The 23,567-nt window shown below is 48.9% G+C and overlaps 2 protein-coding genes across 2 annotated transcripts in view; both read right to left on the reverse strand.

Moving 5' to 3' along the window:
• LOC136626726 (zinc finger protein 850-like) overlaps nt 1–23,567 on the reverse strand; it is an 82,351-nt gene that overhangs the window by 13,719 nt on the left and 45,065 nt on the right. The window contains exons 3-7 of the mRNA XM_066601733.1: nt 21,429–21,531; nt 19,924–20,845; nt 5,385–5,793; nt 2,910–3,098; nt 98–397 (exon numbers count right to left, since the gene is read on the reverse strand). Coding sequence (XP_066457830.1) covers nt 98–397; nt 2,910–3,098; nt 5,385–5,793; nt 19,924–20,845; nt 21,429–21,531 — 1,923 coding nt within the window. The remainder of the gene's footprint in view (nt 1–97; nt 398–2,909; nt 3,099–5,384; nt 5,794–19,923; nt 20,846–21,428; nt 21,532–23,567) is intronic.
• The window catches only part of LOC136624473 (gastrula zinc finger protein XlCGF66.1-like), a 49,367-nt gene continuing 47,791 nt past the window's right edge, over nt 21,992–23,567 (reverse strand). The window contains exons 3-5 of the mRNA XM_066598453.1: nt 23,150–23,282; nt 22,262–22,441; nt 21,992–22,172 (exon numbers count right to left, since the gene is read on the reverse strand). Of these exons, the coding sequence (XP_066454550.1) occupies nt 22,032–22,172; nt 22,262–22,441; nt 23,150–23,227 (399 nt within the window). The 5' untranslated portion in view covers nt 23,228–23,282 and the 3' untranslated portion in view covers nt 21,992–22,031. The remainder of the gene's footprint in view (nt 22,173–22,261; nt 22,442–23,149; nt 23,283–23,567) is intronic.

Consider the following 23,567-nt stretch of genomic DNA (forward strand, 5'->3'; position numbering starts at 1 on the left):
CTTCCTATTGCGCCGTAGCCCGCATGGGAAGCTCCCGGCCACGCGGCATGCGCCGTACGCCTATGGCGCATACCGCCCCCCCCCCCCCCCCGCCAACCCTCTCCAGTGCCATCTCCACTCCGTCCTGCAGTCCGGACAAAAAGGTGTCCAAACCCACCTCATTGAGGTGCACGCCGTCCATCCTCAGGGCCCCTTTTTCCTTGTCCTCCAGCTCCCAGTGGCGGACTGCCACTCCACCCATCGATTGCACAAAACGAGACATGCGCAGGTTTATTACCTTCCTTACACGTTCGATGGCGTCCGTGTTCCTGGCCCCTCTCCAAACTCTCCGAGCCACTATGTCCGACCAGACCAGGGTGCAATCATTAAAACAGTCCCGGAAACGAAGCAAATCCTGCTTCATGAGAACCAACAAGTCATTCATCTTAGTGCATCCTAAGTCGTTCCCCCCGGCATGAACGACCAGTATAACCTTCCGGGGGGTCCACTTGCTAATCCTTAGCACCAATTGTAGCAACCGGGGCCAAAGCAGCCCCCGCACTCCCACCCAATTTACCAGCGCTCCGCTCAGACCCAAGTTCCTGCCCATGGGTCGTGTTGCCGCTCTCTTCTCCGCCCAATATATGAACGAGTGTCCAATGATCCACACATGCCATGGCTCGTGCGCTGCAATAAAGAAATGATATAGCAAAACAAAAACCCAAAAGTATCTTAAATCATATCACTACAATGCCATTGACCGACGAAAAATCCACGCCGCTGAACTGCCTCTCAATCTTCACCTCCTTCAATCACCCGATCTGGTCTAACATACGACTTATAGGCCTGTGATTTCCATCTTCCTAACTTTTTTAAACCATCTTCTGACATGCCGTGCGCTTCCGCAGTCGTAGCGGCCCCGATCCTGAACGAGTGGGTTCCAAATTCCATCGGATTTAGTCCCAACTCCCTCAGCGCCGAACGCAACACCGCCGCAAACTGAAAACGGGTAAGCGGTGCCCCCGATGCATGGGCTAAAAAAGTGCCTACCGCCGGGCGCTTTGTGATAAAACGCCTCAATATGCCCACCTTACACCATCTATCCTGCGAACTGCTAATGGTCAGCCAGTCGCCTCTACCGTACAAATCCGTTTTAGACTTTCTGACGCAAACTTTGACCGTTGACTCCGTGGCGATCACGTCCCTTTGCCCCAAACCACCTGGTTTTGCTTTGCTCGCTGGGACCAGCTCGCCGATGCGCAGCGCCGCGAAAAAAGCGAGCGAAAAGGCTGATCTAAATAACAAAACTTCAAATGCATCCGAGCACACTTTCTCCAACGCCTGCAGCAACTTAACTAGCAATTTTTTCGGAATGGGTCGCCGTGTATCCGCGCCCGACTTCTCTTTTTTCCAACCTCGGATAATCTGCTGGAACACAAACTCCTTTGTCACGTCTGCCACCCCATGTAACTTCAATAGGAAGGCCACACCTGCCAGCTGTTTTTTGGCCACATACACGGACGACCCATTATCCCGCACTCTCGCCAACAAGTCCAACGTTGCCGCCCTTGCTCTAGCACCTCCTACTACCGTTCCTCCTACCACACTCAACCACGCTGCCCAAACCGCATTATAGCTTTTCCACGTTGACCCAGACACCGATGACTCCACCAGCCTCAGCAGCTCTCCTCGGCCAGGTTCCACAAGGAAGGCGGGCACCGTACCCCTTCGGCATCCGCCCCTGGGTGCCGCTCCCTGAACCGGTCCATCTGTGAACGAGAGAGTGCATCAGCCGCTCCGTTGTCACAACCCGGGACGTGTTTTGCACGCAAATAAATGTTACTTTGCAAACACCGCAATACCACGTGTCTCAACAATGACAACACCGGCGGGGACGCCGAAGTTTGCTTGTTTATGGTTTGCACCACAGCCGCATTGTCGGACCAAAAGCAAATCTTCCGGTCCCGTAATTCTGGTTCCCATACCTCGATGGCCACCACCACCGGAAAGAATTCCAGCAACGTAATATTTTTTGTCCAACCTCTCTCTTTCCATAGCATAGGCCAGGGTTCCCTGCACCAATGGGTGTTAAAAATTACGCCGAAACCGCCCGATCCCGCCGCATCGGCGAACAGACTGATCGCCGGGCCTTCCACATCCTCCTTGGGGCATACCACCTGCCCGTTGAAGGACTGGAGGAAGACCCTCCATATGTGCAGGTCTGTCCTCATTCCTGCTGTCACCCGTATGAAATGATGCGGCTCGCGAACCCCCACCGTCGCCAAGGACAATCTCCTGGAAAAAACCCGCCCCATCGGAATAACCTTGCACGCGAAGTTCAATAAGCCCAAGAGACTCTGCATCTGGCGCAGTGTCGCTTTTTTGCAGTGGGCCACGTCCCCCACCGCTTGGCGCAGCTTTGCGACTTTTTCTGCCGGTAGCCGAAAAACCATGTTTTCCGAATCGATCTCGATGCCTAAGAAGGTCAGGCACGTGACCGGACCCGCCGTTTTTTCCGCCGACAGCGGGACCCCCGCTAAACGCATCAGCCTTTGAAAATTAGACAATAGGAAACCGCAGTCGCCTGATGTCTCTGAACCGACGAACAAAAAATCGTCCAGGTAATGTATCACCGATGCAATGCCCGTTTCATAACGTATCATCCATTCCAAGAATGAACTAAACAATTCAAAAAAATAACATGAAATGGAGCATCCCATCGGCAAACACATGTCCACGAAAAACCTGTCTTCGATCCTACAACCTAGCAAATGAAAACAGTCCGGGTGAACCGGCAGCAGCCGGAAAGCCGATTCTATGTCGGTTTTTGCCAGCTGGGCAAACCTGCCCGCTGACCTCACTAAGCGTACCGCGCAGTCGAACGACGTGTAAGCCACGGCTGCCTCTGCCTTTGAAATACCGTCATTTACCGATCCCCCGCTTGGGAACGATAAATGATGGATGAGCCGAAACTTTCCGGATTCCTTCTTAGGCACAAGGCCCAACGGGGATACCCGTAAATTTTCGAATGGAGGAACATCAAAGGGCCCAGCCATACGGCCCAGCTGCACCTCCTTCATCAAATTCTCTGTCACTAACTCAATGTCGTCTCTTGCCGACTTTAAGTTAGGGCATAGCGTCGTCATCTGCTGCTCATAAAAAGGTATTCTAAAACCCTCCAAAAATCCCGCTCTAAGGATTTTTGCTTCCTGTTTCCTGTGGTATCTGTCTAACCACGGATCCAGGAAGCGGCTTCTCACCGGCGTTCGCATGGCCGACGGCGCCACCCACCGCGGGCGTTGCTCTTTGCTTGCGGAAGCAGCGCACTGCCGCGTGCTGGCCCCCGCAAACCGAGCACTCGTGTCTAAACTTGCAGGTAGCGTAAAACCTGCAGTGGCCCTCGTTGTATAACCAACAAGAGCCGTTTGGTCTAGAGGAGGCCGCGGGCTGCTGGGATGTGCCCCCCGCGGCTGCCCCTGGAAAGGACGCCTTGACCGGACGCTGAGCTAAAATTAGTTGTATCCACACATCAGTGGCCTTAGAGGCCCAACTGATGTGACTCTTTCCCGAAATACGACGCCTAAAGTCCTCGTCATAGCGCCACCAGGCCGCACCCCCGTGCAGCCGATAAGCGCTATAGATGGTGTTTAAATACACCATCATCTCCGGACCTTTTGCGGGCTGGTGCTGGCACGTAACGTGTACCATCACCATATACGCCTGCAACCAGTTACCGAAGGTCTTCGCAATTTTAGGCTTCTTGTCAGAACCGCGCTCTGAACTACGCTCCTTATCGACCATCACGTGGTCCACCGAAAGCAAGGACCATATATCTATATACAAACCGCTCCTAATCTTTTCCAACAACTCATCTGTCAAACCTACCCCTAGTGGGGCGACACCACAATACATTGAATCTCCAAACTGTAAACCCGCTGACGGGTCTATTTCCGAACCCGCTGCTGAGCTACCACCGGTACTACCCACAGGCGGGCCTGAACCCCCTGGAGCGCAGGACACTAAAAGCCCTCTTTTTTGTTCCATCCGGCTCAGCAGCGACCGCAACAACTCAACCACATCACTCCTCTCCGCACCCGCTGCGGGATCCATAACACATTTTATCAAATCATAAATTTCGGACTCACCAGCTGGACCGACCTCCGGCGTTGCCAAGGGTGCTGTCCCCGCTGTACCGCTCCCGCGGCTCCTGACCGATTCATATCCGGGCTGATGCACTGCCGTATACAGTGCCCTTCCTCCGCTGTGGGGTTGCGACGAGCCAGGCTGTTCCCGCCTTGAGCGACTGTGATCGTGGTCGCGCCACCGTTGACGTTCCCTGTCCTCACGATAGAGGGATAACTGCGGGTCCGACTGCCGAGGCTGTTCCACCAATCGCTGCGGTTCCTCTAGCCCGCTGCTGGTACTTGACTCGCGGCCCCTCTCCCTGCCGCCGCATGCCAAGCCTGACTGCTGCGCTCGCTGCCGCTCTAACCGCTCCTGCCTCTCCTGCCTGGCTCGCGCCTTCTGCCTCTGCCTTGCCCCCTGGCCCTGCCTCTTGGAGCTCCTGCGCGGAGCCTGGGGTTGTGGATAGGTGTAATCAGTGTATTCAGCTGGCGGGGCAGTGTATCGGGGGTTAACATAACACCGACGGTAGGAAACTGTTGGCTCGTGAGGGTCATAGAATGGCATCTGGCCCGGCTGCTGCTGCCTCACTACGGCTATATCCTGTGAAGGGGTTAATACGTGTCGGGGTGACTGCTGCTGTAGGCGATTACTAGGCCTGCTGGCGGGAATGTACTGTCGCCTCCTTGCCCCTTTTCCCCTAACTGTGTGGCATTCCTCTTCTGAACTAGCTGGTTCCCCTATGGGCTCCCCTAAGCTGCTCCCCCCCTCCCTGCTGCTGCTATACTCACTGCTAAAACTCTCCGGACTATGTGTAGGGGGATTATATGCAGGCCTGCTGGCTGCCTTTTCTTTTCCCTTCCCCTTACCCCTGCCTCCTATGTGCCTGCCTGGGCCAAAGCTGCTGCACACCTCGCGCGCTACCCTCCCCCCCCCCCCCCACGTTCTGGGCCGCCATCTTGGGAGGACGAGCGGCCTAACCGCGCGCTTCCCTGCCGCTCTTCGCTCGGCCTGAGCTCACCTGCTGCCGCCGCTGTGGTCCTGCGCCCGGATGCGCGCTCGTGGCGATGTCTGGAGCCAGTCCCAGTTGCAGAAACCAGTCCTCCGCCTTCAGTGTCCCCGATGACTGCCGACCGTAGGGCCTGTGCTGCCGGTCTCTCTGTCGCGCGCCGAGGTACCGGCGCCCCTCCTCCGCCAGGGCTACCGGACCCTCTCGGGCAATCGCCGACACGGCTGTCCCTCCGTCCTCCCCTCTTCCTTGCTGGGCTCGGGCTGAGCCTTACCGGCGGCTGCTTCCTTCTCCTCGGCCGACCTCGTGGAGCCTCTCCCTGGATGCCGCCATCTTCTCCCGATTCCTGGCGAAGTGCCTCTTGCACGGTGTTCGTTGCCTGGACCGTGGGTGTCCGGCATGTCGCCAGCAGCTCCTCGAGCCACCGGGTCCCGTCTTTCTTTACCGCCTCCTTGATCAGGCCTTGTAAGTCCTCCATATTTTGTAAATCCAAGGGTATCTTTTCCTCTGGGCTGGCGCTGACACGATCCTCTTCTTCCGCTGCACGCTTCTTCTCCCAATAAATCCGCGCTCTCTTCGCCTCCCCGGCCTGTACTTCCACCGGATAACCCGCTCCTTCTCTTTTGCCGGCCGACTTCTTCCACCCGCTAGTCCCGGTCCTCCTTTTCTTTTCCTCCGGCGTCCTCTTCCACCCGATATTCCTGGCTTTCTCCTATTCTTTCCGGCCGTCTCTCCTCTCCGCTCTCACCGTTCTTCTCGCAATCTTTCACCTTTAATCCCGTTGTCCTCTAGCGCTCCTTCTCTCTCGCTGTCTAACACACTACTGCTTTCCCGCTCCCCGCTCTCGTCTCTTCCTGTCTGTAGCTCCTCCCCTTCCCTCTAACCCCTCACTATCCTCAAATCTCCCTCACCTTCACGCCCCGCCCCCAGTCCCACGCCGCCTCGCTAAACACTTTGCGGCATACAAAGAGCTGCATTGTGATTGGTTGCTATGGGCTTCCATAAACCTGCCCCCCAGTGCTGGAGACCCCACATACCTCCACCTGCAGGGTTGTTCTGTGCTTACAGGACCTGTGATGATGTCACCGTCATGTGATCAGTGTGTGGGAGGAGACAGGGGGTCACATGACCAGGTCTCTCCGCTCAGTAGATGTCCTCAGTAGGCTGTCGTTGACATGCGATCTGTTCCTGCAGTCTCCAGGATGCATGTTGTATCTCCCTGCGATATCGCAGCGCCGGCCGCACTGGGATCAGTGGGAGATGATCTCGATCCCCTGCAGCGGCTGACAGCTGCGCCGGGGGACTCCTTCAGCCCCGCAGAGATGGATGTGGAAGCGCCTCGCATCCAGGGGTTTCCACACGGATTGCAGGCCGATATCTCCCCCGCCGTGTGACTCCAGCCGAAGCCCAGCCTCACACATGAACGCAGCAAAGCAATTTAAATCGCAGTGCTTTGCCGTGTTTTACTTTCGGCCGCAGCATCGCTTGTAGCATTCTTCATCATTAATGAGAAGCACGAAACGCCCAGAAATAGAGCAGAGTCCTGAGCGCTGGAGAATGGGAGCCTCTGCCAGGCTGTGTGCCAGCGGCCCGAGAGGAGCCGAGTGATCCTGCGGCTGCCGTGGGGTTCACTTCACTAGATCAGCCTGATGTTCGCTATAACATGTTTGGCTGATGGTGGCTGTCAAGGTCGACATCTGCAGATATCTAAAATACGTGATGTGACTGCAGCTCTGGATGTGACTGGAGTAGAAGACGTGATGTGACTGCAGCTCAGGATGTCACTGGAGTAGAAGACGTGATGTGACTGTAGCTCTGGGTGGGACTGGAGTAGAAGACATGATGTGCCTGCAGCCCTGGGTGTTACTGAAGTACAAGATGTGATGTGACTGCAGCTCTGGATGTGACTGCAGCTTCAGGTGTGACTGGAGTAGAAGGCTTGATGTGACTGCAGCTCCGGGTGTGACTGGAGTAGATGTGATGTGACTGAAGCTCTGGGTGTGACTGGAGTAGAAGACGTGTTGTGACTGCAGCTGTGGGTGTGACTGTAGTAGAAGAAGTGATGTGACTACAGCAGAAGACGTGATGTGACTGAAGCTCTGGCTGTGATTGGAGTTGAAGACAGGCAGCGAAGAAGCGCTAAAATCGTACAGGGAAAAAAACAAAATATGCAAAGATAAGATCAAAATTGCTAAGGAGGAGGCAGAAAGACTGATGGCCAAAGAGAGCAAAAATAACCTGAAAGTATTTTTCAAGTATATTAACAGCAAAAGGATTTGCAGGGAAAGCGCTGGCCTTTTAACAAATAATGCAGGAGAAATCATTGAAGATGATGGAGGGAAGACAAATCTATTAAATAGTTTCTCTTCAAGTGTATTCACAAACGAAAAGCAAATTCCACATGAGATGCAGGGGAATAAAATGAACCCCTCACAAAATATCTCATACCTAACGCAGGAGGAGGTGCGGAACTGATTAAAGAAGATTAAAATCGATAAATCGCCGGGCCCAAATGGAATACACCCAAGGGTACTAAAGGAACTAAGTGATGAGATAGCTAGGCCGCTATATCTAATATTTGTAGATACTATGAAGACCTGGGTTGTACCACTGGATTGGCGCATTGTCAACGTGGTTCCAATTTACAAAAAGGGGTCCAGAAGTGAGCCTGGTAACTACAGGCCGGTAAGTCTCACTTCAGTAACTGGAAAAATATTCAAGGGGTTTCTGAGAGACGCCATCGGAGAATACCTCAAGGAGAACAATGGAATAACTCCTCACCAGCATGGGTTCATGAAGGGTCAATCATGTCCGACCAAGCTGATCAGCTTCTACGATGAAGTAAGTTCTAGGCTGGACCTGGGAGAGTCTATTGATCTCGTGTATCTGGACTTCTACAAACAGACCTAGATAAGCTGGGGGCTTGGGCAGAAAAATGGCAAATGAAGTTCAATGTGAATAAATATAAGGTTATGCACATGGGCAGGAGAAACGGATGTCACCAATATACACTACATGGGGTACTGCTAGGGAAAAGTGAGATGGAAAAGGACCTGGGGGTATTAGTGGATTGTAGACTAAACTGGAGTAACCAATGCCAGTCAGCGGCTGCAAAGGCAAATAAAGTTTTGGGATGCATTAAAAGAGGTATAGGGGCGAGGGACGAGAACATTATCCTTCCATTATATAAGGCACTTGTCAGACCTCACATGGAATACGGCGTACAATTCTGGTCACCGGTGCTCAGGAAAGATGTTGCAGTGCTTGAGGGGGTTCAAAGAAGGGCAACTAAACTAATACATGGAATGAAGGGCCTGGAATACCCAGAGAGGCTATCCAAATTGGGACTATTTACTCTAGAAAAAAGACGGCTAAGGGGTGATCAAATAACCATGTATAAGTACATGAGGGGACAATACAAGGACCTCTCCCATGATCTGTTTATACCCAGGACTGCGACAGTAACAAGAGGGCATCCGCTACGTCTAGAAGAAAGCAGGTTTCATCGCCAACACAGAACAGGGTTCTTTACTGTAAGAGCAGTGAGACTGTGGAACTCTCTGCCGGAGGAAGTGGTGATGGCAAAATCCATAGAGGAGTTTAAGAGGGACTTGATGTCTTTCTAGAGGAGAAGGATATTACAGGATATAAATCTTAGGTTAATTGTTAATCCGGGTATATTGGCAGGTAGGAACTATTAGAGGTTGATCCAGGAATTAGTCTGATTGCCATTAGGGAGTCGGGAAGGAATTTTTCCACCAAAGGGCTAATTGACTCCTGCCTCTTGGGGTTTTTGCCTTCCTCTGGATCAACAACATAGGAGGATAAACAGGCTGAACTAGATGGACATTGTGTTCATTCGGCCTTATATACTATGTTACTATGTTATGTGACTTCAGCTTCTGGTGTGACTGGAGTAGAAGACGTGTTGTCACTGCAGCGGTGGGCGTGACTGAGTAGAAACCAGGAAAATGTCCTTGCAGGACTAAAGTTTCAGGAAACATCGCAAAGGACTTATGGACCAGACTCGTGAGGGGAGATGAAACTTTAACTTAAAAAAAATAACTTTTATGCGATCGCTGATATCCTTTGAATAATGGCGATCTTGTGAACGGGGACCGCCCACCGCCGGCCCCCCAATGACAGCCATAAGCTCTCGGCTACCTCCGGGAGCTGTCACACTTCCCAACCCCCGGGCTTTAGTCTACAGGGCAAACGTGTTTTTATAGTCAAAGAATAAAGGCCAGATACCAGGATGTGAAAACATACAGGTGGTCACTAAGGAGTTAAAATAAACCATCCCACAACACACAAACCCTCGTATGGCAATGTCAATAGAAACATACAAATATAACGCCTATAGGAAATCAAGGATGGGAACTAAAGAGTTAAACCATTTTCATCTGTACAATGCCCTGTATGGATGTAACTCAACAAAAATAATAATACGGCCCCTAACATGTACATTACACACATGTATGACCCCCTCCATGTACATTGCATACACATACGGCCCCCTCCGTGTACCTTACACACATATACGGCCCCCTCCGTGTACCTTACACACATATACGGCCCCCTCCGTGTACATTACACACATATACGGCCCCCTCCGTCTACATTACACACATATGTGTGTAATGTAGACGGAGGAGGCCGTATATGTGTGTAATGTAGATGGAGGGGGCCGTATACGGCCCACTCCGTGTACATTACACACATGTATGATGCCCTCCGTGTACATTACACACACATACGACCCACTCCGTGTACATTACACACACATACAGCCCCCTCTGTGTACATTACACACATGTATGACCCCCTCCGTGTACATTACACACATACCGCCCCCTCCGTGTACATTACACACATATACGGCCCCCTCTGTGTACATTACACACATATACGGCCCCTTCCGTCTACATTACACACACACACATACGGCCCCCTCCGTCTACATTACACACACATATGGCCCCCTCCGTGTACATTACACACACGCGGTCCCCTCCGTGTACATTACACACACACGGCCCCCTCCTTCTACATTACACACACACGGCCCCCTCCTTCTACATTACACACACACGCGGCCCCCTCCGTCTACATTACACACACGCGCGCCCCCCTCCGTCTACATTACACACACACATACGGCCCCCCTCCATGTACATTACACACACACACACACACATACGGCCCCCTCCGTCTACATTACACACACGCGCGGCCCCCTCCGTCTACATTACACACACACGCGCCCCCCTCTGTCTACATTACACACACACACGCGCCCCCCTCCGTCTACATTACACACACACACACGCGGCCCCCCTCCATGTACATTACACACACACATACGCCCCCCTCCATGTACATTACACACACACACGCGCGCGGCCCCCTCCGTCTACATTACACACGCGGCCCCCCTCCATGTACATTACACACACACGCGGCCCCCTCCGTCTACATTACACACACACACACGGCCCCTCCGTCTACATTACACACACATACGGCCCCCTCCGTCTACATTACACACACATACGGCCCCCTCCGTCTACATTACACACACATACGGCCCCCTCCGTCTACATTACACACACATATACGGCCCCCTCCGTCTACATTACACACACATATACGGCCCCCTCCGTCTACATTACACACACACATACGGCCCCCTCCGTCTACATTACACACACATACGGCCCCCTCCGTCTACATTACACACACGGCCCCCTCCATCTACATTACACACACATGGCCTCTACGTGTTCATTGCACCTATATACGTCCTCTGCTCTTCCACCTCTCCCGTCTCACACACGCTCGGCTCCGCTCCCCTGTCTCGCACGCGCTTGGCTCTGCTCCATCTACTCTCTGAATACATCCTGATCCGACGCATAAACTGCAGGTCACACAGCAGAGTCCATGTGATTGTTCTCAGTAAGAGAAACCAGGTAATCTTGTAGATCTGATACCTTTTAATGGCTAACAATAATAATCCATGATGTTATAGCTGGCGGCAGTGTTTCCCTGGCCTCCCATGTGGCCCTCCTGCTGCAGCCTAGTGCAGGGTGGTAGCATTTTGGGGCGCTCTGCATCCATGAGATAGGCACTCGCCAAGGCTCCTCTCCACCCTGTTGCCTGCTGACTGCCTCTCCGACATCTCACTGGTCATTACTCGCTGCACAACGGCCATTTACAAGGAACGATTATCACTCAAAATTCATTCAGATGAATGAATTTGAGCAATAATAGTGCAGTGTAAATGCAAGAAAATTACTGACTATTTCTTTGCAAGTCGTTATGGCTGACTTTCAATTATTAGAACTATTGCTGGATCGCTGGCTTCTTTTTTCATGTAAATGCTCCCCGCTCGGCGCTAAGAGAGAAGCCAGCAATCCAGCGGCAAAGTCTATCTGTCTAAACGGTCTGCACGACGGTACTATTGTAGCTTGACACCACCGGCAGCTAGGGGTTTGACGGGAGGAACGTCCCTAGCTCCCGATTGGCAGATTTCTCAATGCTGCTAGCAGCAGTGTCTGCTTTGATTTTTGCCTGGCCTGGAGGGTTAGGGTGAGGGTTCGTTTTCGTGTTAGGCCTACATTATATATAAGCCTGACAGGAAAAGTCACCCTAACCCTCCAGGCCATGCAAAATTCAATGCAGACGCTGCTGGTACGACCTGTGGCTGTCCTGCCATCGCTGTCGCTGGGTCTCCTCCTGCCACTGCTGCCTCTCGTTGTCCTTGGCTCTTGTTGTTCTGCCGCTGCCTCTCCTCATGCCACACAGCCCCAGCCAATCAGAAGCTGGGGGCATGACTGTATCTCTACAATGCTGTATTATGTCACCACCCCCAACTTCGGGTGGCAACATGGCAAAACAGTACCCTGCACGAGTGCTAACGACTTTAACTATAACATCAGCTCTTGTGCAGTCATTTAGCTGACTGTCATCCCATGTACAATCGCCATTAGGCGGCTCTGGGACCTGCGGCACTGCTCCTCCACCTTTCGACCTGAAGTCCTTGCTGCGGCCTACGGTAGTGCTTTGCTATACATATAGCCTGTTGGGACTTGCTGGGATGCCCACCCGTGGTCATGCTTGAGGCTCCTTTGATACTTCCTGTAAATCTTACTCTAAACCAGGCAAGTGCCCACAATACATTATATACAACCGGCTCCATATACGGCCATTTTCCTCTCCTTTTACAGTTGGAGTCAATGCTGCATGTCCTTTTACAGAAACTAGACATTTTAACTTAATATATATCGGATTCTGCTGCTGGTTGGTAAATCTCTGCATTTACACATCAACACCCGCCTGACTATTACAAGCTACCTGAGGAATCTGGGATTGGCGGTGCCTCGGAGTACTGAATGCAAAACATGTTTCCTCTTCTATTTCCCAACAAATTGGATATTAAGATCTTCACTACATCTGCATTAATTTCGCCACCACCTAATCTGACTCATATATTATTACATGCCAATTGCTCCATATCCTGTTTCGACTTTTTTATTATAAGCACACATGCTAAAAACTCAACTGCTATGGGGAAGTTGTGGGAGCTTGGATACTCCTGCTCCTACATCAAGCTCTACATGAGCCATGCAAATAAGAAATAGGGAGGAGGACATGGAATCAGACCAGGACTCTGACCCAAACCTACATCAAGTCTCCTCATAATCATTAGACGCCATCAATACATGCAAAACATCCCTCACAGGGAAAATTGAAGTAATTAAAATTGATGATAGACAAGATCTACAAAACATGACCTGCGTGAACTAGAAGATCACCTTTCCACAGTCGTGCATCTACCACCGTGAAAACAGCAATTAAAAACCTGAGATATGTCAGTCAAAGGCAGGTGATCTTGAAAATCACTTTGGCAAAACAACCTCCATATCATTCACCTCCCCTAAAAAAACAGAATTACATCCCGAAACTTTAATAACGCAATGGCTTACGTCAACACTAGGTGGCAATGTCTTCTCTTCCTCCTTTGTAGTGGAAAGTGCTCATCGAGTCCCGGCAAAAGTACCTCTGCCTGGAGCTCCTTAATTGTCGAGACCTAGACACGGCTTTATGTCAGGCACGGCTGAAAGGCCCCAGCATATAAAAACTTAACAATTTGAATATTCCCAGATTTCTTAGCTGACCTGACCTACAGAAACTGAGATCCGCAGTTAGAGAAGTCAGGGAATTCTCTATTCAATGGCGTACCCCGCATGTTTACCGATCATGGTGGATCGAAAGATGACTTTTCTACACTCACCTGCTAAGGCCTTGGAATGGCTCCAAGCACATGCCACTTAATCTTGAGCCCATCATCTGACTGACACTTGCTTTACGTAGATGCAGTTAACCCATATTTAATCTATGGGACTGCAACCACACTATATATTGCTGGTTTAAAGGTAGTGGTAACCGCAATTGCGCAATTTTATTTTTGATAGACATATGACACTATATTCATGGGCGTTAAAACGGGAACTTGGTTGCGGCTGCCTCTTGCTCATGCGATTTTTGGCAGTGATGCAGCTGTGACAAGGGCCTACAAAAATCCCAGCCCCCGTGTGAAGGAGTCCTTACTCACCAGTGTGGGCGATATCTCACAGGTTTCATCCAGTTGACAGGATTCCCTTTTCTGCTATGCGGTCTCACACATTGTACACATTTATTAAGTAACTCATATTCCGCTGGGTCTACCATATGCGGGCAAACAGCTCTGAAGCCGGCACTCTATCACAATCATTGTGGATGAGTCTTTTATCTGGATACACAGACCTTACGGGAAATGTGCGGTGGGAAAACCTTTACTTTGAGGAAATAAATGAAGATAATCATAAAGCCCCCCTAGAGATCACCCCGTTACACACACAATTTGAACAATGTCTCATGCAAACAAGTTAGTACTACTGCAACTCCGGTATTATTTTATCTTGACGTCATGGGAAGGCTTAGGCTGTTTGATAGCCAGGTCACGCCCCCAGTAGATGATTGGCTGCAGTCCGGTGGCATCCAGATATAGCAGTACCCAGCGCATGAGTTCTCCCTGCTTGCCTCATACCATCTGCAGGCCTTGACAGTGTACTCTCCCCCGCCAGGTGATCGCAGCTGCCACCCCCCTCCAGCTCAGTAACACCGGTGCGGGCAGAGGATGAGTTCTCCCTGCTTGCCCCCTACATGCCTTTTGCAGTTGTTGGTGTCACTGCTGTACTCATTGTGCAGCGGCCGGCACCTGCACAAATCCATGCAGGGAAAATAAAGTATGTTTGACGGCGGATAGTGCACTCACAGAGGCGGCCAGCACCTTCCACAATCACCGCAGGGAAATTGAAGTGTGGTCGGCAATGGAGGGGCCACTGACACCGCCAGCTGGCGCCTTCAGAAGTTATCCCTCATTAATGAAAGTGTTGTCTGCGGCAGAGGGGGCACTACCAGCGGCGGAAAGAACTGCAATGCTGCCTATGGAAAGGGGGAGGGAAGCACAGGAAAAGGGAAGCCAGGTACCCGCTCGCAAACTTACATGTCCAGCGCCCGCTGCACAGTGGAAACTCCTCGCCTACACTCACAAGCTCCTGCAGCCAATCATCAACTTGGGGCGTGACCTGCCTGTCAAACAGCCTAAGCCTTGTCTCCACCCATCAGTTCCAGTGGCGTCAAGATACAATAATACCTGCTACTCCCATCTGGCAAATTCATTTTCGGACAATGAGCAGATCTCACTTTAAGGTTTGGTATACTTGTGTAGCGAGCTCCTCTGTGCCCACCTTGTGGCCAATCAATTACACATATAAAGAAGAATAAATGCAAAGCCTCAATACACTCATTGGCCCCCACCTCAGGAATGTCACGGTGTCTGGTTTAACAAAAACTAAAGAACAACCCCCCACCCCTCACCTAAGAGGCGATGCTTCCACTCTCTCGAGAACAAAGAACGAGCTTATTAACAATTTGTACATCAACAATAAAACATATAACATGGATGTAGTACTCATTGAAATGTGATGAACAATATTGATTATACACAACAAACTTTTCATACTTTTGAACAGCCTAAACTAAGCCCTAGCTGCAGGAAAAAAAAAATGTATACATTACCTTAGAAGTGCTGTCTGACGCTGCTGCAGCTCTCGGTCGCCGTAACTGTTTATTTTCATCTTTCTGGCTAGGGATTGAAAAATCCCAGCCTACTGGAAGCGCTGGCTGTGATTGGCTGACGCTTAGCCAATCACAGCAAGCTCTCGATGAACCAATCACAGCCATCCATCGAGCGCTGGCTCTGATTGGTTAAGTGTCAGCCAATCACAGCTGGCGCTTCCAGGAGGCAGGGGATTTTTCAATCCCCGGCCAGAAGAAAGGAAGAAGAAGAGTGCCAGGGACCGAGAAAAGGTGCAGCAGAACCCCTGACAACACTTCTAAGACGATGTATACTTTTTTTCCCTGCAGATAAGGCACTTTTCCGGGGTAGGGCTTACAGTATATTTTAAGACCCCCCAATCCCCACTCCCCATGAAAATCCTTGCATGTGGTGCTACAAAGTCGGGCGACTACATAAAATGGGCAAAATCCCTACGACAGCCTGTCACAGATGCCATCAGCTGAATGCCCGTTTCTGGCATTTATTATGGGAATGCCCTTATATTATGGATTTTTGGTCTGATATTTTTACCTTTCAATCCCCACTTAACCCCTCCCCTTAAATTAGACACCAAATTGCAATATTCAGTTTATTAAATGAAGAACAGTGATCACACTACACATTAATATTTCATAGAGAAGTTTTATTTCTTGCTTGAAAGACAATTGCCATGAGGTTGATGGTCGCTGAGCCACCCTCCTTGTCAGGTTGGTCAAGATTCGTTAATATGGTTATATCAACATAGGGATGGCCTGACACATTTTACAAGGTGTTAGATCCTTGGCTTCACTCCTATTCCTCGCTGTATGTCAACTGATTAACTTCGAGTCCTTTTTTTTGCGTTTTCTATTCTCTTCTTATGGAGGTTTCATTGCCGCATGTGTGTCAAACAAACTTGAATATTGTACTGCTTGATATTTTCCTTTTCCCATTCTATGTCTACTGATTGTGATAATATCATTTTTACAAATTGTTAAAAAAGAAAGTGAAAACTTTATCGTAATTACTCTGTCAATACATCTTGAATTGTATCTTATCTGCTACATGCTAATTAAAATTAGGTTGAAAAAAAGGTAACAATTCGGGGGTGTGGCCTGGTCAGCATGCATGGCGGACACTAACCTGTGAGCACCGCTATCAAGTACCGCTAGCAAATTCCACAGCGACACCAGAGGACGGCAGATATCTCGTTCAGGAGCTGCAAACTGCCAGGAGACTAAGAAGAAGCTGGCGAGAGTGATTCCAAGTGCCTGACTGACTTCCTCCTGGCGCGTGACAGCGGAGAAGAATGGGAAATGGAGACGGCGGTGTCCACCTCTGATTGTCGTCCGGAGACGGGGCGGCATGCCAGGGATATCCCTCGCTAAAGAAAAATGGTAAGAAGGCTTGGGGAGATCCCTCGCTGAAGAAAAGTGGTAAGAGGGCTTTCCCCTGGCCCTCGCTTCCCGCACAGCACCAGTCAAAGCGGGAACAGACACAGTTGCACACAACAGGAGAGAGGGGGAAGGCAGACAGCTACCCACCATCTCCACCAGAATCAGAGAGAGCTGAGACTAATAACGAGTTCTCACAATTAACTAATAGGTGCGCATTATAAATTGGCGGAGGATTTTGAAGCTCGTAAAAATAAAATGGCAGATCTGGAAGACCACAATAGGCAAAATAATATCAAATTCAGAGGAATAGTGGAAACCGTTAGACCAGAAGACTTGCACAAATATGGTCAAAGTCTTATACAAACCTTATTGGCAGACTCTAGACCTGAAGAACATATCCTAGATAGAGAACATAGATTCCCAAGACCTAAAAATATTCCATAGAACGCGCCTAATAATAGCAGGAGTGCATTTTTATCACATTAAAGATGCTATGATGAACGTGTTACGGCACTCTGCCCCCCAGAGCGCCAGGTGGGGTGCCCTGATCTTCCCGCACCCCACTGTCCCTGCCTACTTGCCTCGGTCCTGGCTAACCCCAGGCGGACAACTGGGCGGCGGTCCCTGCGCTGGCTAGGGACCTGGCGACTACCTAGATGGAACTACTAACAGGGGACAGAGTGCCGACAGAAGAGGCAGGTGGAACAAACCAACAAAACTTACAAGCAGAGTAAGTCTGGAGATGGAGCTCACAGGTAAACAGACAGGCTACTGACGAGCAACTAGCACAGACTGGGACAGACCTGACTAGAGGCTAGCAGAACCAATAACTGGCAGTGAGCTCAGGTCACTGCCAGCCTTTTAACTAAAAGCCTCCGCCCAGGGGCGGAGAGTGGGAGGAGCCGACTCTCCCACTGTTGCATAAGGAAGGTGGAGGAGAGCGGGCGGCACCCTACGGGCGGACACGCCCACGCCGCTGCACGCTGGCTGCTCCACGCCGCCGCACGCTGGCTGCTCCACGCCGCCGGGAGAGCCCCGACAGCAGAGCTCTGGGACGCCGGAGCCGACATCGGAGCGCCGCGCGCCGGCCGTGGGAACCAGCGCCGCCCTGCATGGTAACAGAACGCCTCTAGGAAACTCAGAGAATTAGCCCCTCCGTTTGAGAATATGAAACTATTCTCTGATTTCTCCCAAGTCCCAATGTCCGCATGCAAAAAACTCTCCCCAATGACAGCAAGTCTGAGAGAAAATGAAATCCTTAATAAGTGGGGCTTCTAAAGACTAAAGGTGAGGAATATACTTATAGATGAGCATGAGAAATACCGTATATACCGGCGTATAAGACGACTTTTGAACCCGAAAAATCTGCTCTGCAGTCAGGGGTCGTCTTATACGCCGGTAATACCAAAAAAAAAGTGTAAAAAAAAAAAATCATTACTCACCTCCCCCGGCGTTCTGTCGCGCTCCGGCAGGATGTCGCTCGCTCCTCGTCCCCGGCGCAGCATTGCTTTCTGATTGCGGGCCTTGAAATCCCCGCCTCCAGAAAGCTAATACACACGCCGTCAGCCAGTTACAGCCATTCAATGACAGCATTGAATGGCTGTGATTGGCTGAAGGCGCACGTGGCTTCAGCCAATCACACCCATTCAATGAAGTCATTGAATAGTGTGATTGGCTGAAGCCACGTGCGCCTTCAGCCAATCACAGCCATTCAATGCTGTCATTGAATGGCTGTAACTGGCTTACGGCGTGTGTATTAGCTTTCTGGAAGCGGGGATTTCAAGCCCCGCATTCAGAAAGCAATGCTGCGCCGGGGACGAGGAGCGAGCGACATCCTGCCGGAGCGCGACAGAACGCCGAGGAGGTGAGTAATGATTTTTTTTTTCCTCCACTGTATTACCGGCGTATAAGGTGAAAGTTGGGGGGTCGTCTTATACGCCCAGTCGCCTTATACGCCGGTATATACGGTATCTGAAATCCCTCAAAACTACATATTACATAGCCAATAATAAGTGCACTCGCCTGATGGCTAACAGGGTTAAAATTGAAAAGGGCCAAGGCAAAAATCCCTCTTATATCATTAAAACCAAGAAACAGGCAATAAAGTAACAAATCTCCGGGGAATTGCTGAAGCTTTCAGGAAGTTTTATGACACCTTATTAACCGTAAGGAGGACACAACCCTCCCTCACCCCACTAAAAAAGAAATTGAAAACTTTCTCTCCTCAATTCAACTCCCCTCCATTGACAAGGAACAATTGGAAAGGCCTAATACCCCTATATCGACCCCCCACATTTGCTCGGACGAGTAAGCAGTTACTCGAGAAGAGCGTTGCTCGCTCGAGTATCTGCCTTAACCCTTTCCAATCCAATTTTAGATTCAGGGTTTCCTAGAAGGATTTCTCTTTCTGCTGTTATACAACAGTGCCAGTGTGTGTGCGCCAGAGAGGCTCTAACAGAGGACTGGCTGGCAATAGATGGTAAGAATACCTTGTCGGACGTCTTCTGACATTGGAGCTGCACAAGCTTCAATCAGAATGTAGGAAGGCGTCAGACAGTGGACTGAAAAGGGTTAAACGAGCGTGCTCGCTCATCTCTAATAACTATGCTTAACAACCTATGACAAAGTAGAATTTTCTTGGTTAGGAGATGTGTCCTTTATAAAATGATGGTCCTTTCAAAAATTTTATATAAAATTCCATACAGTTGCTTTTAAATGCCCCACAAAATTACTCAAAGGCTTGCAAAAACAAATGATGACTTTTATTTGGGGGTAATCAGAGACCGAGAGTAGTGGCATCCATAATGTATGGCCCCAGAAGAAAGGGAGGAATGGGTGTCCCAAAATTGGAAGCGGATTATAAGGTAAACCTCATTATGCAATTTAGAGCTTGGGGATTGAGAATAAAGGGGGTGGGCTGGTCCACTATGGAGCAATAGATTCTAGGAGGGAAAACTCTTCACAAACTACTCTTGGCAACGAGTGTGGACCCCTCTACAGTAGTCCCAAATTGTTCTACTATGGAAGCAGCAATTAGTGCCTGGCTGCAATACTTGCAAATATCTACTGACTATTTCCCCAGGAAGACTATTTACCTTCCTTTAGAAACTTCTGAGTTGCTGGTAAGCAGGAACATACATGTATGGCACATGTCAGGAAGGGGCTAGTCTTGGATTTTCTTCATGTACTATTTATCAGTTAAAAGAGTAACCAATAAAAACAAAAGAAAATGGGAAATGTTTCATCCACAAATCGCAAATTCAAAACATTAATACGATTTTTCCCTTGTATGAATTCTATGATGTGTAAGAAGATGCGTTTTTTGCTTAAAACATTTCCCGCATTCTGAACATGAAAAAGGCTTCTTCCCTATGTGAGTTCTCTGATGTACAACCAGATGATATCTATCCATAAAAGATTTCCCACATTCTGAACATGAAAATGGCTTCTCGCCAGTGTGAATTTTGTGATGTTTAACAAGATGTTGTTTCTGACTAAAACATTTCTTACATTCTGAACATGAATATGGTTTCTCCCCCGTGTGAATTCTATGATGAATAACAAGAAGTGAACTCACATTGAAAGATTTCCCACATTCTAAACATGAATATGGCTTCTCCCCTGTGTGAATTCTCTTATGCCTAACAAGAATTGAATTCCGGTTAAAACATTTCCCACATTCTAAACATGGAAATGACCTCTCCCCTGTGTGAATTTTAACATGTTTATAAAGATCAGATTTGGCTGTAAAAGATTTCTCACATTCAGAACATGCATATGGCTTCTCCCCTGTATGAATTCTCTGATGTGAAATAAGATTTGATTTCTGGTTAAAACATTTCCCACATTCTGAACATGAAAAAGGCTTCTCCCCTGTGTGAATTCTCTCATGATTAATGAGATTTGATTTCTGAATAAAACATTTCCCACATTCTGAACATGAATACGACCTTTCCCCTGTGTGAACTATTTGATGTTCAACATCTCTTCTGTAAACTGTATTTTGCCTAATTGTCTGTGATGAATCAGAAGATGGAACCTGTATAAAAAAATCAGATGACAGATCTTTGCTGTAAAGGGCTGAGGGTATATCTGGGATAATGGCAGGCTCTTCATATGTATATTGTATGATGTCATCATCTTCCAGTTTATAATCTGTTGATATCAGGTGTCCCTCTGAGCTCCTGGTATCGTCATCTGCCAAGGATAAAACAGATTTTTACAATTTTTGGTTACTGTAGCTGAGTAGAAATTTCATGATAAAGTAGCTGGTAAGTCAGGGTTTCCCAACTCCAGTCCTCAGGGCTCCCCAACACGTCAAATTTTCAGGATTTCCTCAGTATTGCATGGGTGATGTAATTATCGTCAATGCCTCAGACATTGCCACAGCTGTTCTTTCTAATGGATATCCAGAAAACATGACTTGTTGGGGAAATCTGAGCACTGGACTTGGAAAAAACACTGTGGTAAGTACATCAACTACCCAGCACTAAGCATTGGCTAGAAAACACCAATATTGGCAGTTCCACAATTGCCGTCCCATTCTCTTAATAGATTAAAGGACATTTAGGCTGTGCAAATGTGAAAGACGTGAAAGAGTCTGGAGAAGATGGAGATCATGAAGATTCTATGTATGACTTGGATGTCAGCTTAATGTTTTGATCAGTCTACATTGAAATAATGCTTCAAATTGCATTTACAAAAAAACTTCTAAAAGCAGTTAAACTTTATTATGTATTTTGCCTTAATAATGGAATATACAGCTGAAACCTAGACTCACCTGGGGGGTCATCTGTAGGAATCCCCTCCTTACACGGCTGATCCCCCATCACATCTGTCTCAGCAACATCAATAGGGAGCAGATCTTCATCCGGATTCACAAGCTGTGAAATAAATATTGTAAAAGTCATCACACAGTTAGAGAAGTCGTGTGGGAGGTTTTATATGGCCAGAAAAGGTCATTAATTAGTATGAGGAGCCGGAATGACATGACAGCAGTAGTGATCTGGGCCAAATAGCTGCAGGTCTCCTGTATAACTCCAACCTGATGCTTCTTTATTCCAACCAGAAGTCTCCAGAACCAGAAAATAGTGATAAGATGCGGAGATCTAATGTCTGCGGTCGGCTGTAATCCTGCCATCTCCAGCTTTCTCATTACACAAGTATCAGTCATATAATAAGCCTGAACACAAGACCTTCCCAGCCGTCCTACAGACCAGAGGGGAGATTTCATGAGACATTCTCTCCATCTACCTGATCATCCTGTGGAAGAAGAGGCCGGGGACATCTCTCCGCTGCTGTTCTCTTACTGGATCTACCTGCAGAAAACACATACAGCCACTGAATTCATTCTCTACATACAAATAATAAAGGCCGTGTGGATTTAGTCCTGTCTATTACCTGGTGATGGGGGGCGCTGGTGGTCCTCCATCATGATGTCCTTGTACAGATCCTTGTGTCCTTCTAAATACTCCCACTCCTCCATGGAGAAATAGACAGTGACGTCCTGACACCTTATAGGAACCTGACAACACAATGATACCATCATCACCCAGACACGTTATACCGCCATAGTGTTACTGTATAATGTCCCAGAATTCCCAGCAGCGTCACCTCTCCAGTCAGCAGCTCAATCATCTTGTTGGTGAGTTCTAGGATCTTCTGCTCATTGATCTCCTCTAGTATCAGGGGGCGAGGTGGAGGCCCTGTGATTGGGCTCAGGGGTCTTCCCCATCCATCAGACACCGGGGCCTGACAGCCATCACTAGAAGTCTTCTTCACTACCGTGTAATCCTGTTTATGGGGAGACACATCCATAAATATCCCTGCAGACATTTCTAGAGTCCTCCCCGTCTGGTCCGGCAGTTATGTTGGCTCTTCACATCTGTGTTCGTCCATTTCATGGTTCTACTCCATCATATCATAGAAGCAGAACACCAAAATTATCAGAGTTTTGGATCTGTTATATGATAGATATCACTGGTACACAACAAGCCTCCATTGCCTTATAACAGGTTTTTTGGGGGTCCAACATTTTACCAGAAAAACAACACAGCTGGCTATAATATTTTTCCAGCATTTAGGCCACATTTATAAATGGCAGAAATGCTTCAGAATTTCCGCTGTAGAATCACTATACAAGCTATGTGGAGGAGATTTCAAAATCTTCACATGGTGCGGATATTTTTTGTCAACAACTACCTTTTTGAAAAATACTGTGGATTTTAAATCCTCAACATGTCTTTTTATGCTGTGGGTTTATGCTGCATATCTCAACCCTTGCAATACAAGGGTTTCATATCCTCAGGTAAATCCGTGGCCAAATTTGCACCATTTAGGGCATTTACTGTGTAAATGTTGCAGCTAAATTCACTGCAGCTATTAGATTTTCTGTGAAGGCGGCCAAAGGACTGAATCGTCAGTAAATCCTCTGCCGTAGATGTAACCAGACCGACATAGATAAGAATGATGGAACGTGACATCATCCCCAGAATCTCTCACCTCTCCTGTAAGCTGGAAGAGTATCTCTAGGGTGAGGGTGAATATACTCTCCGCCATCTTGTCCCGGTTCCTCTCCATCCTTGTCGAGTCAATCAGGATAATTATCTGATATAGAAGATATCAGCCGAGGATCCTGAACGGAGAGAAGATGAGACAATGTAACATCATACAAAATCCCCTGTAATACCAGTAATACAATTACTAAAGGGAAAACTGCTGATACTTTTATTGCTCTGCTCCTATAAGAAAGCAGAGCACAACAGAAGTGGTAATGATGTGGTTGTGCTTCTCAATTGTTCAAGATTTGGAAGGACAGTTCCTGGAGTTAGTAGACATGACCTGTCCGCATAGCCTCATGTAAAACTGCTGGGCCCACCCAACCACCTCCACAACCCATCATTGGCTCCCCCACCTCTAA

Source organism: Eleutherodactylus coqui, chromosome 4 (genome assembly GCF_035609145.1).
Source record: "Eleutherodactylus coqui strain aEleCoq1 chromosome 4, aEleCoq1.hap1, whole genome shotgun sequence".
Lineage (NCBI taxonomy): Eukaryota > Metazoa > Chordata > Amphibia > Anura > Eleutherodactylidae > Eleutherodactylus > Eleutherodactylus coqui.